This window comes from Cyprinodon variegatus, unplaced genomic scaffold, assembly GCF_000732505.1.
Source record: "Cyprinodon variegatus isolate N-32 unplaced genomic scaffold, C_variegatus-1.0 Scaffold903, whole genome shotgun sequence".
In the NCBI taxonomy this organism is placed as follows: Eukaryota; Metazoa; Chordata; class Actinopteri; order Cyprinodontiformes; family Cyprinodontidae; genus Cyprinodon; species Cyprinodon variegatus.
This window is the reverse complement of record NW_015151356.1, coordinates 64,098-78,588: the sequence shown is the minus strand read 5'-3', so window position 1 is coordinate 78,588 and position 14,491 is coordinate 64,098. Positions and strand designations below refer to the sequence as shown.

At 36.2% G+C, this 14,491-nt stretch overlaps 1 protein-coding gene across 2 annotated transcripts in view; it reads left to right on the top strand.

Annotated features, from left to right (window-relative positions):
* pde2a (phosphodiesterase 2A) overlaps nt 1–14,491 on the top strand; it is a 236,914-nt gene that overhangs the window by 205,544 nt on the left and 16,879 nt on the right. For both annotated transcript variants that reach the window (XM_015398005.1, XM_015398006.1), the window contains exons 10-17: nt 4,884–4,958; nt 5,991–6,032; nt 6,661–6,729; nt 6,816–6,946; nt 11,541–11,652; nt 12,706–12,745; nt 13,237–13,300; nt 13,539–13,620. In XM_015398005.1, the coding sequence (XP_015253491.1) occupies nt 4,884–4,958; nt 5,991–6,032; nt 6,661–6,729; nt 6,816–6,946; nt 11,541–11,652; nt 12,706–12,745; nt 13,237–13,300; nt 13,539–13,620 (615 nt within the window). The remainder of the gene's footprint in view (nt 1–4,883; nt 4,959–5,990; nt 6,033–6,660; nt 6,730–6,815; nt 6,947–11,540; nt 11,653–12,705; nt 12,746–13,236; nt 13,301–13,538; nt 13,621–14,491) is intronic.

The following is a 14,491-nucleotide window of genomic DNA, read 5'->3' as shown; positions in this document are numbered from 1 at the left end:
TGATTAAAAATATTAAATATTCCTCCTCCTTTAGCTGTTTTAGGATTTTTTTAAAGATGCAAGTGAGCTGAGTCACTGGGGGTGTAACACAGTGTACTTCACATGTATGGATGGCTCAACTATAAATGTTTTTTTTTTAAACTTGAAACCTTATTTTAGTACAATTATTTCCCACTGAAACATTGAAAAATCATTATTTTAATTTAAACAAGTATTATATAAGTTAAAGAAAAAAATCCTACATTAGAAATGATGGTTTTCTAAATAAGTTGTGTTTTCACAGAATATTTTCATAGTGTGCCTGCTAATACCTTTTTGAAACTGAATGTCTTCAGTAAGTGATGTTAATATGTTGTTTATTTGTCAGAAAAGGTTGGCGAGATAAAAGCTGTTTGCCAAAAGTGCCATATCCAGACTCAGTGCAACTGTTAGATGCTTCAAACAGCTGAGATTGTGACTAAAAAAGATTCACAAGGATCAATGTTTAACCTCCTACTATGAAAAATGAGGAGAGAAGTTAGGAAACTTTACAAAAATCTTCAAAGATCACCACAGGACTAGTATGTTATCTCCCCAGTGTGAGATTTGAAACATACTTTTTTATTAAAGACTTTTTGGCATGTTTATATCAATACCAATCCATGGACACTGAAGGACTTTTTTCAGTTCAGTCTGGTGACTTTATCTGTAAATCAAACAGTAAACAGGTCCTATTCAGAACTTATTACATTAAAATTCTAGCCTGGATTTCACAAGTGGCCGGTTTGGTAAAACTTAAGTGTAATAATGGGATTAGATATGCTTCTTACTTACCTCCTGTTGGATAATTTGGATCAGCTGGAGGTCATTCAGATAGATATTTTGCATCCTTATAAATAGGAATTACAGCTGCCAAGTCCCAAAGTAACAAAAGCAAAGTGCTTTTGCCTCTTCCAAAAACAGGATGGTTGTAATATCATATCATACTTGCATTGCATTTGAATTTAAGTAAAAATATCTAATTAAAAAATACAAACTGTGTTACTATGGGAAAGCTAAGTAGTATTAATAATGATGCTAAATGCTTAGGCAGCATTTTTCTGCTTGTATAGTTTTGCTCCTTTACTCGCTTAATTGAGCTACACCAATATTTATTTGTTGTGTTTAATCTGCATAGAAATAAAAGAGTATGACTCACTGATCTCATGAATTCATCATAAATGAGTAGGTGCAGCATCCTCTTATCTGGGGACAAAATACACTGAAAAAAATGTCAAAGTGTGAAACAATTCACAACCTGAACATGCATGTTTTGTTTTCTATTTATGTTTATTTCATCTTTATTTAACCAGAAAGATCAATGAGAATAAATTCCTTTCTATAATGACAGCCTGAGAAAGAGGCAGTATATGAGGCAAAGATTAAATTAAAACACAACAGGAGACAGAAACAAAATAAATTATCTTTTTTCTTCTAGATTTCATGCGGTATTCATTGCGGCTTTTTTAAAATTGACAAAACAGAAATGTAAAGCTGTTGCAAGCCATCAGCCGATAAGATACCTATTTTCAATTAATAACATTAACAGTGTTTTATCCTCTTCACGGATTAAGTCATTCACACCTCCCTGGACTTTTGCCTCTTTGGGCTGACTGAGATGTTTCAAGCTCCAATGCAGTGCCAGATTAGCCGAGCCTTCATGCACTAAATCACCCCCAAAGCCTCCAAACCTGCATTTCATGCTTTTTTTTGCTTGGTATAAAGGAATAGACCAAAGGCATTGAAAATGTATATTTCTTTAAAAAATGTATTTCATATAAGATCTGATTCATTTGGCCAATTTATTGCTGTAAAAATGAGGGAGGAGAAATAGGGAAGCAGGAGATTCTTGAAGAATAATCAGTTTTGTGCTTTAAGTTAAGTAGTTCTTATGGGATTAACAGCATATGTAAAAAAGAAATGTAAAAAAAGAAAAATGTAAAAAATGAAAGAATCAAAAAGGTGGTGGAGGGGTTTATTATTGTGTGTGGGCGCTGCAGAATCCTGTCTATGTCTCTCCGTGTTGCTGCTGAATGTGCATGTACATGTGGGATTCCCAGGGGCTCATGTTTGTGACTTGGGGGTGAGGTTGTTGGCAGTAGGTACTGTTTATTCCTGTCTTGCTTGTTCTCCATCCAGATATGTGGATTACAGGGAAGAATGGTGTGTGAATGCAATGTGCATGTGTACAGATGTGTTTTCTGCTCACTGTGTATTTCAATCTATGAATGTGAACAGAGTATTTCTCTTCCCACGTAGGAGCAGGAAATTATGTTGAATCTCTGCAGGTAGAATGAAAACATCAGAGAGACTGAAGGCATGAATTCCACTTCATTTATACAACAGCTTCATATGTGCACTGTTTGTGTGAATATTGAGTTCCTAACTTTAAAATCAGACTTTTCTCTTTTCGTAAATGTTTACGTTTACATTTATGCACAAAAAGTAGTGTGTAAATGTAAAGTAGAAAAGAAAATGACTATATTTTTTAACATTTAAAAAAAAAACTAAATTAGTAAATACATTTACATGATCAGACGAGCACTTATGAACACACACTTCATCTATTAGTCTCTTCATCATCTTATTTTGAAACACACTGGTTTGTTTTTTTAAAACATGAAACAGCATCAAGAGGCTAACTCCCGAACAGACCAACAGTGTTCGCTACATCCCATCATTTTGCGGTTAAATTGTAAACAAATAACACACTTTATTTTCTTTTTAATGATATAATACAATACCAACCTCTGCTAAACTTGAACAAAATACCCTAGAAAATTGCCCATGTTTAATTTTAAACATTTATGTTTCTGAGAGATTTAACATGAAAAATAACTTCCTGGTCAAAAGCAGAATTGTTTTTCTGCAGCGTTTTAACATGACGGCTGGACCTGCTTGTTTGAACAGAGTTGCTTCTTGGCTTTATGTTAGAAACGACCATACAGAGATCACTCTCAACCTTAAAGAGTTGTGATCTGTATTTGTTTTTCATGTTTTGTTTAGCACAGAAAATGTAATTTTGCACAGATATGTTGATGCAACCTTAGACATCACCAGTTGCAGCTATTGACAGGCCTGCATACTCTGTTGCTACTGGCAACCAGTAGCTGGTTTTGAGTACTAAAATTCCCAACCACTCTCCATCCTTCTAATGTCTGGTCATAAGCTACCTTCGTTGTGTACATGTTTTTTTTCCCAAAATGATTTGCCTACCCCAGGAAATCATTTTGCAACCCCAAGGTTGAGAATGGCTGACTTGGTGAACGTTAGTGAACAAACAGCATCATTAGGATTAAAGGAACTAATCAGATGGAGCATCACCATCATTTTAAAATGGAAAGACTTTGACACACCTAAACACTGTCCAAGACAAAGGTGTCCTTCTAAAAAGCCTAAAGTAGCTCTGGAGCAGCTGCAGAGATATGAAGCTCAGGTGGGAGAATCTCTCACCAGATGTCTTTCATTTTTTTCTATTAGATTTTATTTTTTTATTTTATTTAATATTAAATAAAATGAGATGATTGACAGAGTAGAAACTACTTCTCTGCATTTAATCCATTCCTTTGGGGAGCAGTGGGCTGCTATTGTGAGGCGCCCAAGGAGCAGTGTGAGGTTAAGGGTCTTGCTCAGGGACCCAGAGTGGCAGATCGAACTCACAATCTCAGGATTCAATGCCCTATGCCCTAACCACTAGGCCGCCACTCCCCCACTCCCCCACCCAACAGCATTGTTTTGGCCACAGGTAATGGGAAGTTAGTATTTTTTAATAATGCTATTACCGTAAAAACCTGTTTAAAGCTGAAAAAGTATTAACCCTAAACATCCAGAAGGGATTTCAGATGCATTGTTCAGATAATAGAATGTGTATATGTAAAAATGGCCCAGTTAAACATCCATACACAAATTAAATTAATACCCTTCATACAGTAGATGATTTCTATTTAATCTTTGGTTTTTTCAATGCAAAAGGGAAAAACAACATTTAGATGTAAACCTGAAGGACATTTTATTAAAAGCTTATTCTTCAAAGTATCATATCAAAAGGTTTTGTGCAACACCATGTTTTTCAGATTTCTATTTATTGAAAACCCATATATCTCACCACCAACACCTATATTTCAGGTCATAGTGTGAAGAAATACAGAAAAAAAGGTTCAAGAAGAATTAACACCTCTTCAACACATTGTACAGATTATATTACTGATACGGTACAGATGTTTGTGTACAGGTATCTAACTGCAAAGCTTTTGGTTTTTAATATGAGTTATCTTACTTAACTGGTGTTCAAAAGTTTTAAATCACTCTTTTTATCCAATAGTTTGTCTCGGAAGGGAACCACCAGTTATTGTTATAAGCATTTGCTGCAAAGTCCTCATACCTGACCATGACATCATGTTGTGCAGTGACTGCTTGAAAAATTTGGAGTGTAGACAAGTGGGAAAAGTAGTATAAGGCCCAGCAAGCTAAAAGATTTTAAAGTTGCTTTATGAAGCAGAAAAATCCAGCAAAGACAGCTGGATGATTTATAATTCAAAAGTGCTACTATGACTAATCAAACTTTTTTTTAAGTTTCAAAGAGTTTGGTAAGGCACTGAACTGAAAAATAAGTACAAAAAAACAGCTAAGATTTAAGGTATCTTCCAAGAAGCCTGAATAACTGACTGATTAGAAGCAAAACAAACAGAAATAAAGTATAAAACTTTATAAAGAGGAACTGTTGGTATTTTTATCGCTCACTGAATTAGAACCAGTTCTGTTCCTCAAACAGTTACGACTGGAAATGATTTGCCTAAACCTGGTGATGTTGTATTTTGTGATTGTGCATGCATCAGGAATAAAGTTCTCTCTCTGCTCCTCTGCAGCTTCAGCAGCAAACCAAGTCTCAGTGTTGCTGTTTGTTGCTGGTTTCTGAGGATAACCACCAGCTTTTCTGCCAGGTAAACACACACAGACAGTTTAAAGCAAATCTTTACATAAACAGTATTAAAAATGCTTAATCCGTTTTTTTTTCTTTTTGTAAATCATACCAAATTTTATTTAGCCTGTTTATAAATCCCAGAATTATCTCTATTTTCTAACTACCATATGAAGTAACTATTTTAAAACAGATTGATAAAGTTTCTACTTCATAACTTAAGGAAATGTTTCCAGTATTCACTTACAAGGCCACATTGGGTGCATCTTTTTAGCTCTGCTCATAAATTGTATTAATGTTTTTTTGTTTGTTTGTTGTTTTCTTTTTGACCTTCAAGAGGTATTGTGCATTTAACCTTGTTTAATCAAACATTATACCAAACTTTGGAACATATAAACCTTTGTCTCCCCAAACCTTATTATGACTCAAAGTTTTGTCTATGTTTCCACTTGATATTTTTAATAAACCCACAAGGTACTGGAAATTGCACCCAAGGATAAAATTAACTTGTGAAGGTTCTTAATTTTCTTCCTGATGTTACATAAGGAAACATTGTTTTTGTTTGTTCTAAAACACCTCTACACATCTCTCTATTCGTTGTCTTTGAACCAATGACGGGATCATCATTTATTTTATTGTGGTTAGACAGCTGTATTTGACAAAGATGGAATAGTTTTCTTTTAAACTTCCCCTTAAAAGTTTTGTCACTTATCCATTTACTAGAATCAACAGCTTTTAACCTGACCTTCAAATTAATGCATTGGTTTAGAAATGGCTCTTTTGAAAGCTAAAATCCTCCCAAATTATGCTCAATTAACTAAAATAAATTTACTTCACTGAAAAAACATTAATGAGCACAAAAATTTCAGATTTTTTTTTCTTATCACTTTTATCACATTTGTTTTGTACATATACCACTCAGAAACAGTGCATGAAGGCTCCTGCCTCATTTCACTGTAATTAATTATTTACTCATCTACAATTTCAGCTATGTTTCAGCACTAAACAAAATATTTTTCAACAACTTGTAACCTTTGACCTCTGTTACATTTAGGTAGTTGGAGACAAAGTCCTGGAGGAGGAGATCAGCTTCCCGGTGAGACAAAAACAAAATAGATATTGTTTTGTTTTTTTCCATCTTTAACGCTCCCTCCAACACATTAAGTTCAGCCCTTCCTTCATCAATTTTTATTCATTAGACCTCCTCATCTCCTACTTTACTGAACTGAGATGCTCATCCGTGTTTGTTGCTAATAATAAAAAGCTTACTTAGAATACAAGCGCTGTAATCCTGCATGTGTTTCTGACATACACAAAAGAATAAAGCTCCCACATGCAAAGGCTTTTAATCCTCTGTAGGGGTTTGTAATTAAGAAATTTGTGCAGGAGAAGTAATCGCTTCCTTTGAGTCGCTCCAGGTCTCCTGTCCATGCTTATGCTGCAACTGTAGCATTACTAACAGGCTCTTCATTACATGGTGAATAGACGGTGTCCCTCTAGGCCAAATGATGTGTAAAATCTGGATGGAGAGGGCACTTTAAAAAAGTCTTACATATGTTGTTTGTGCTGTTTATTAACAGGAGTAATGAGCTTTACCGATTATACAACAGCCTTAATTTATTATGTTTTTCTCCTAAAAAAAATCTCCAGGGACCCTTTCCTTGGCTCCTGTTAGTTTGTTCTTTTTGTCGCTTTACTCCTGTCTTTTTCTCTCAACTGTCCAGCTGATGTTTGGGCGCTTTGGTCAAGTCGTGGAGAAAAAGAAGTCTATATCCCTCCAGGACATCAGCGCGGTAAGATTTAATCCATCTTATCCATCGATCCATCAGGCCATTCCTCTCTCTGCCTGTCTGATATTATCTGTGCTCCTCTTCCTCAGGAAGAGCGCAGGCAGCTGTCCAGTATGCTGGGCTGCGAGGTCTCCTCTATGCTTTGTGTCCCCGTCGTCAGCAGGGCCACTGGTCATGTGGTGGCGCTGGCGTGCGCCTTTAACAAACAGGGTGGACAGAGGTGAGACACCTGAAGTTTTTCAGATTGTCTTCTTAGAGATTTTGTGTCCCAAAATGACATGGCTTTATGGTAAAATACTTGATGACTGTATTGCAATAAGTTGTGATTAAATTACCGTATTTACTAGTCTATAAGCCCCTACTTTTTTCCCAACCTTTGAGGCCATGCGGCTTATGGTGCAGCTTTTCTGTGTTTTTTTTTTCCTTAACTGAAGTTGGAAATAAAAAAATAAGGGGCTTATTTTTATTTTGCAAAAGAAAATGCTAGCAGCAGGCATAATGGAGAACAAATGTCCCAAAACAGGTTTGGTGGGAGACAGTTCGGTAGATATCAACGGCTTATATATGTAAGTTTCCAGTTTTTTTCAAAACATTTAGTAGATGTGGCTTATAATGAGGTAGACTGGAAAACACAACAAATAATTTACTGTATTTGTTGATTTGCAGAAAATGTAATGGCAGCGGGATTAGTCTTACAGAAATGGAAAACACAGCACCTTTTACCTAAAACTGAACACCATAGCATATCAAATAATCAAGATGCTTTCATAAGGGAAGAAAAAGTTGATGCACAGTAAAACAAGGTTTATCACCACAGAACAAATAATAAACATTTATTTTGTTGTTCCCAAACTGAATTTTCTATTATTTCTCGCTGTTCAGTCCTCGGGGAATGGATGTCCTTCAAGTTGTGTTAATGTTATTCATGCCCCTCAAAAATTGGCTAAAAAGACGTTGCAAAGACATGAATTATGTCCAAACAACGTCTACATTTGGTTGGAAAATGAAAGGTGAAATAACATAATTTTTAGATCCTTGAAAAGAAGTTGCAAACCCAGGTTAAAACGTCTCTTTAACATGTATTATTGGACTAAAGTGGGACAAAATAACACCGACCATTAAAGCCTATTTTTAAACAATTATTTCTGGACTAGATATAATGATGGAAAAATGCCCAACACTTTTTTTTTTTACTTGATTTTTTTACAAATTTAAAGATTTAATGATTGTTTATAGATGTAAAATGAAATAGTCTTATAAAGGAATGTAAGTTTTTAGCTTTGTGATTGAAATGTCACTAATGTCTTAAATGCCAAAACGAGAAACCCAGAACCATGTAGTTATAATTTTCCATTCGAGCTTTGGCTCTATAACCTTTCATGTCTCCTCTTGCCATATTATTCAGTTTCAAGTCACAAATTGGTGCTAATTGGGAAGCTTAAAGCTGGAACCACGATAAAGATGTGAACATTAACGCATCAGCTGTCTTCACAAGGCTGTAAATATTCAGAAATTATTTCATTTAGTGATCTTCTAAATGCTCGTATTACATGTAAATTATGTCAATGTTTAATTGTTTAATTAAAGTAGAAAGTGTTTATTATGCCTTTTTAGGGATGGAATGTAATGACAAAATTGTCAGTGTTTGTGATTGAATTCATTATCAGACAGAAGTTAATTTTGAATTTCTGTAAAGCTGATGCTGGTGGAATACTGATCTTTGATAGTTAGTGCTAACAGTTTGAATATAATTTTCCTTTGTTTAAAAACACATTTATACCTTCTTTGTTTCTTTCACATATTGTCAAATTAAATCCCCAAAATCGATCGTTTTATTTGCATTTAATGTGTTAAACCAACACAAAGAAAGTTTATACTATAATTGTAAAACGAAAAGCAAGAACATGAACATTTAAATGTCAAAAGTGTTCTGGTTGGTTTTCAGCCTCCTTGAGTCGCTACAAAAGGTAGAATCTCCTTTTGTGGGGATTGCAGCAGCTATTCTATTGGGATACTTTAATTTGATGACTGAAATTTGTATTTTGAAGTGTTAACTTTAATTGAGCCAACTTATAACAATAATATGCTTTAAACCAAGGGGTGCTCAAGTCCAGTCCTCAAGAGCTCCAATCCTGCAGGTTTTTGATTCACCACATTGTTAATACACCTTAATCTAATGTGTGTCTTGTTCCCATGCCTCTGCTGAGCTAAATGAGGGGATTGATTCCTTAGATGCAGGTGTGTTAGAGACGAGATGCATTTAAAAGTTACAGGATGGTAGCTCTTGAGCAGCCCTGCTTTAAACAAAAGCATTAGATTACAGCTCTGGCTATTTAGGCTTGTCCTAATGGAAGGTTAACCTCCTACACAGTTTTAGACATTTGGCTTTCTCTGACACTTTGTTTGATTAGGTGCGTTAGTTTTCCACCACATGGTTTTTCATGTGTACCAAAAAAAATCATAATTGTGGTCTTATCTGTCTTATCTGACATTTTCACTACTGTAGACATTTTCTACAGATCATGATCCTCCTGCCACCGCTTTTGCCAGAAAATTACATATTTGGAGGGATTTAGATTTATTTATTTATTTGACAGGGACAGTGTACATTAATAAGCATTCCTGCAAATGCACCAGAATTAGACAAAAAGCTATTTTTCATCTGCTGTCCCTGGACAAATCTTTAAATTGTCAAAGATGTGTGCTTGGTCCATCACTGCTGAATAAGGTTTGATTTAAATAAAGTTTGATTTAACCTTTTAAGCAGCTATTTAGGTTCTCCAGAGTCCTGCTCATGACATAAACCTTTAATTAGAGTGTATCGCACCAGGAAAGCATGTAAAAGTTGAGGGACACCTGTTCACGAGGACCCCTCTCCTCCATTAAGGCCAGATTTCAGGAAAGCTCAATTAATCAATGTCACCCTTTTTTAAAAGCTACTAGACTTAAATTCAACCTCATGCTTGAAAAGTATTTAAACTGTTGCTCTGCTTTGAAGGCTAAGTCAATGTTGCACCAACTGCCAAGACTCTGACACAACATACAGACTTAAAGTGCATCCCAACAGCACACGGCTGCACTTTAAAACTCACGTCCACTCATCCTTCTTTTGGGTGTGTGGGCAGATGGCTGTGATGATGATGATGATGAGGACGTTGGCAGGGTGATGATCTGGAGTCAGGTCATGAGTCTAAGCAGCGGGTGGCTTGGCTGCCTGGTTTGGCAGCAGCGGGTCCCTGGCATGTACATTCCGTGTGTTTTTGTCTCGTCTGTTCACTGCCAGGAGCAATGCTGTTATCTCCTCAATGCAGAAGTCGGTGAAAAAGCTTTGGCTATTTCATCACCCTGGTTGTGTTTGCTAAATGATGCAGGGGAGTTGTTCAGTATATTGTTTTTATTTATTTAGAAATGCACTTTCATGAGACAGATGAGAAAGGATCATGTCTGATCATTTCACTCAGTAGTGGTTGGCATCTCATTACTTTAGTGAAAGCTGCAGGATTAGGGGTTCCACAGAGCAGTTGATACAATAAGTCTAGTCTTTGCTGTGAAAACAGTAAAACAGATTAACTTCTCCATCATTGTATAGATTACATATGCAGTTTGTTTGCTTGCAAAGTAAAATATGGCCTCACAGGTCCCCTGGTAGAATGTGAAGCACCAGTAATAGGTTCATTACTTTTTCTAACAAAAAAAGCCTACCAACATTTTTTTTTCAGAGGCAATGGAAATGAGCTTCTGTTGAAAAATTCAAAACAGATTCTATGAGATCAACCTCAGTGCAAGGAATTGAACCAGCGCAGAGAACCTTTTATTTTTCATAAATAAGATGATAGCCTTGTTTGGAAGCCCAAGGCTGCTGCTTGTAAGGCTTATTTCTAAGACATGGAAGAATTTAAAATGTCTTTCTCTGCACCACAGAAGCCAAGTCCACTGCTGTGTTACAAAACACTATTTCATAAGTAAAAGGTTCTATTTGCAATGTATTGCATGTTTTTTTCCCTGTCTGTATATAATTTCTAGTTTTTTAAAAACAGATTCCCACTGGCTACTGTTCCACCTGTGAGGGATAGAGACTATTTTGTGTCATGACTGAAAATAACAAGCTGCTACCAAAGAAAATGGTCCTCCAGTCTCAGTGTTGCTCTGTTACTCTCCTGGGTGTCAGTCGCAGAGATTTCCCAGATGCAGGCCCCTGTCTCCATTGTCAGGATTCCTGTGTGTCTGATCTGGGACCAGGAAAAACCCTTTTAGCCCGTCACAGGCTCGAAACCTCCACATAATAATGTGCCACTGCTCTCTATGGGAAGCTACGGAAAACTGCAGCCAATTACCAGTATAACTGTGGTCATTATTCTTTTTGTTTATAAGCCTATGCAACAATCCCTACCTGCAGGAAACTGGTTTCATTATAGTTTAAAGCATTCCACCGTGACTTTATTCCTTATACATAATCTTCCTTGTCTCCAGTTCTTGCATTAGTTAATTCACAGGTTGTTTTTTCAAGCAAGAAAGCAGGAACAAAACAAGAATGAATTTAAAAGATAAGAAAAAAATTATTGTTTAACTCATAATGAATTATTTAAACCAGTAAAAACTGACCAAAACCAAATAGTTGAAACTGTTGTTGTTCCATTTGCTTCAACCTTTAGGTTCAAAATATGTCATATTATTTTTACAATCTTCTAAAAAGATGTATGGTATAAGAAAAGAAAATGAGATAGGGTTTTTTTCCTGCAACATGAATATAAAAGAAAGAGAAGATTAAGTATTGGCTTAACTTTCCCACTCATTTGTGTGTTTTTGTTCTGCAGACATACAGAGGCAGACGAACACGTCATCCAGCACTGCTTCTGCTACACTTCGACAGTCCTCACCTCTACTCTGGCTTTCCAGAAAGAGCAGAAATTAAAAGTGGAATGCCAGGTATAACACATACCTCCTGCCACACACGTGCTTCCACCCACCACAACCACCTACTAACACACACATACCTCCATCTACACCCACGTACCTCCACGGCATTCAGATTCCAACCAATGGATGTGAATATTGAAATTTGTTGATGATTTTCTTTAATTCAATTCATTAACTTCAATGTACTGAGGCAAGGAAAAATGTTAAACCTTCTGAGGAGGCTAAAAAGAGAAAACGTGAAAGGGATCGTGCACAAGCAAAAACAAGAGTCAATCTTGGAAAGAAGTTTGTTCATTGGCGCAGGCTCAAAGAAGAAGCCAGATGTAAATACAATTCTCTTTTCTCATCTTTATAATTAGACTGGTAAGTTAATACTTTGCTCCTAGTATATAGTCATATATCTTTATTATTATTTCCAATGTTTAGTATGAGCAAAATACGGGCAGTTAAAGGTATAGCGCCCCTAGTGGCAAAAAGTTACACGGTATGCCTTTAAGAAGGGTTCAGAATCTGAATCATAGTTTTAACCTGCTTTTTTGATTCCACAACCAGATACTGTTTTATTTTTGTTATCGTTTTCCAGCTGGAACACATACATGTGGTCAAGCCCCTACCATATACATTGTACATTGAAATCAGAGAATTTACTTTTAGTTACACCAATTCCAACAAGAGGAGTGGTCAGATATTGAGAAACAATTTTCTCACAGGCTTTTTAATGGACACAAAAAACATGTTTTTTTTTTGTTGTTTTTTCACAACTCGCAGAGAGATGTTTCTCAATATGTTAGTGAGGATACATGTCCACATTTAAACACATATGTATATTTTAACCAGAAAAGCTCCTGCACAGATTCAAACTTGTGCACTAAAGCAGCCTTTCCTATAATCCAATTTCAAATAAAAAAGGTTGAAACAATTAATTAAAAGGCAATAATAAGTGTCCCATTCATACTTTGATGAAGGAATGTGCACTTCATACTAGAACTGCAGTAGATGCTGCTCTTGAGACTGAAACTGTCTTCTGATGAGCTTTTCATTGTTCACTGTTTCCCTCCATAGGCACTTCTGCAAGTGGCCAAGAATCTCTTCACACACTTGGGTAAGTTTCTACCCCTGTCTGTATGAATGTCCACAGAACAGACACTGTTGGATGATTTGCTTTCCTAGCAGATATTTAAATGCTCACCTTTTGAAATAAATGGTGCGCATAATTGAATGAGATACTACTTATCATGGAGGTGATAATATCCAGAATCATAATCATAAACTTAAAAGGGCATTAAAGATGATGTCTCATATAACTACAATCCCATTCCTATGAAACAGCCAGCAGTAACAGTAGAACATGTCATTGTTGATTTATCATGACTGCAAGAACAAAGATTGATCCAGTGTTAGAGCAAATTGCCACTCACTGGACTGAACCCATGATTACAAAAGCTCTTATCAGCTTGTGCTGCTGATCCTCAGGTACTTTTGTTCTAAGCTCTGTTTCTGTCTGCCTGGCTCTACTGTACTGCTATGATTTCCCCTGTTTTCATTTTAATTCCTCCCTCTCTCTGTCTCTTCCCTTCTGTCGGACTCCTTCAGATGATGTGTCAGTGTTGCTACAGGAAATAATTGTGGAGGCCAGGAACTTGAGCGACGCAGAGATGTAAGCCCTCTGATTCACCCTAACAAGGACGATTTAATATGTGTCGGAAAGAGAGAGAGCTTGTGTTTGCAGATTGGAAATCTCTTTATCTGCATTTGGAAAGGCTACTCCAGCTATTTGTTTTTAACTTGTCTGATTTAATAAAAGTCGCAAACTGACTTCCAGTAAGATTAGATGAAAAATGTGGAAAGTTATCAGCAATGCAGTGTTTTCTGCCTCTCTCTATATTTTCTTCCAGTTGTTCGGTATTCCTCTTGGATCGAGTCAGCCATGAGCTGGTGGCGAAGGTGTTTGATGGCGGTGTTGTTAGTGATGAAGAGGTAAAGCAAGCCTGAATGATGTGGTCAATCTTATGACAAAGTTTTGTTAATGATTTGTCTTAAACTGAAATAAAAACATTAGATTAACCTCTTAACATCCACAACATTTTGGGTAATCCTTGCCTATTTTGCATACCCAAATGGAAAAGAAAATAACTTAGGTACTGTAAGCCCAACCTAAATGTGCAATACATTATTTGAAAGCTAACACCCTCTAGTTTCTAGTTTTTAAAATTGGGTGAGTAGAACACAGACCAACTTGCATCAGTTCAAACATGACTTAAAGTTGTTGTTTTTTATTCTCCAAAATGATAGGTCTTTTTTTAACAGCAGTAACAAAGACATTCTTGAGAATGTATTGTTGTATTATATTTGTTCTACATCATGTCAACCACTAATGCAGAAAATTTCAGCCCTCTAGCTATAACAGTTCCAGAGCTGTGGGGTTTGAAACTTTTGGTGTCAGTTTGGAGCTGCGCGCAATGGCTTCACCTGCTGGTAAAAATTTTACCGGTGGAATTTTATGCATTCTTAATTATTACCCCTACTTAAGGTCCCCCGGGTCGCCGGTGACCTGGTGGGTTTTAAGAGGTTAACAGAAGCACATGGTATATTAGACACTTACATTACTACTCATTGTACAAAATGAATGCTGATTAAATGCGCTATCTCTTAATTATCTAAGATCAACAGCCTTAACAAGGCTAAGGGTCTGGGCGCTTTAGTTGTCTGTGATAAAACACCAACACTCCAGATTCAAGAAAAACATTTCTTGAGTCTTAAAAAAATGTTAAAATGGGGATTTCCAAATATGTGGACATTCTACAGCAGCACAGGGTGTAGAGTATAGGAAAAGACGGTAAACAATTTT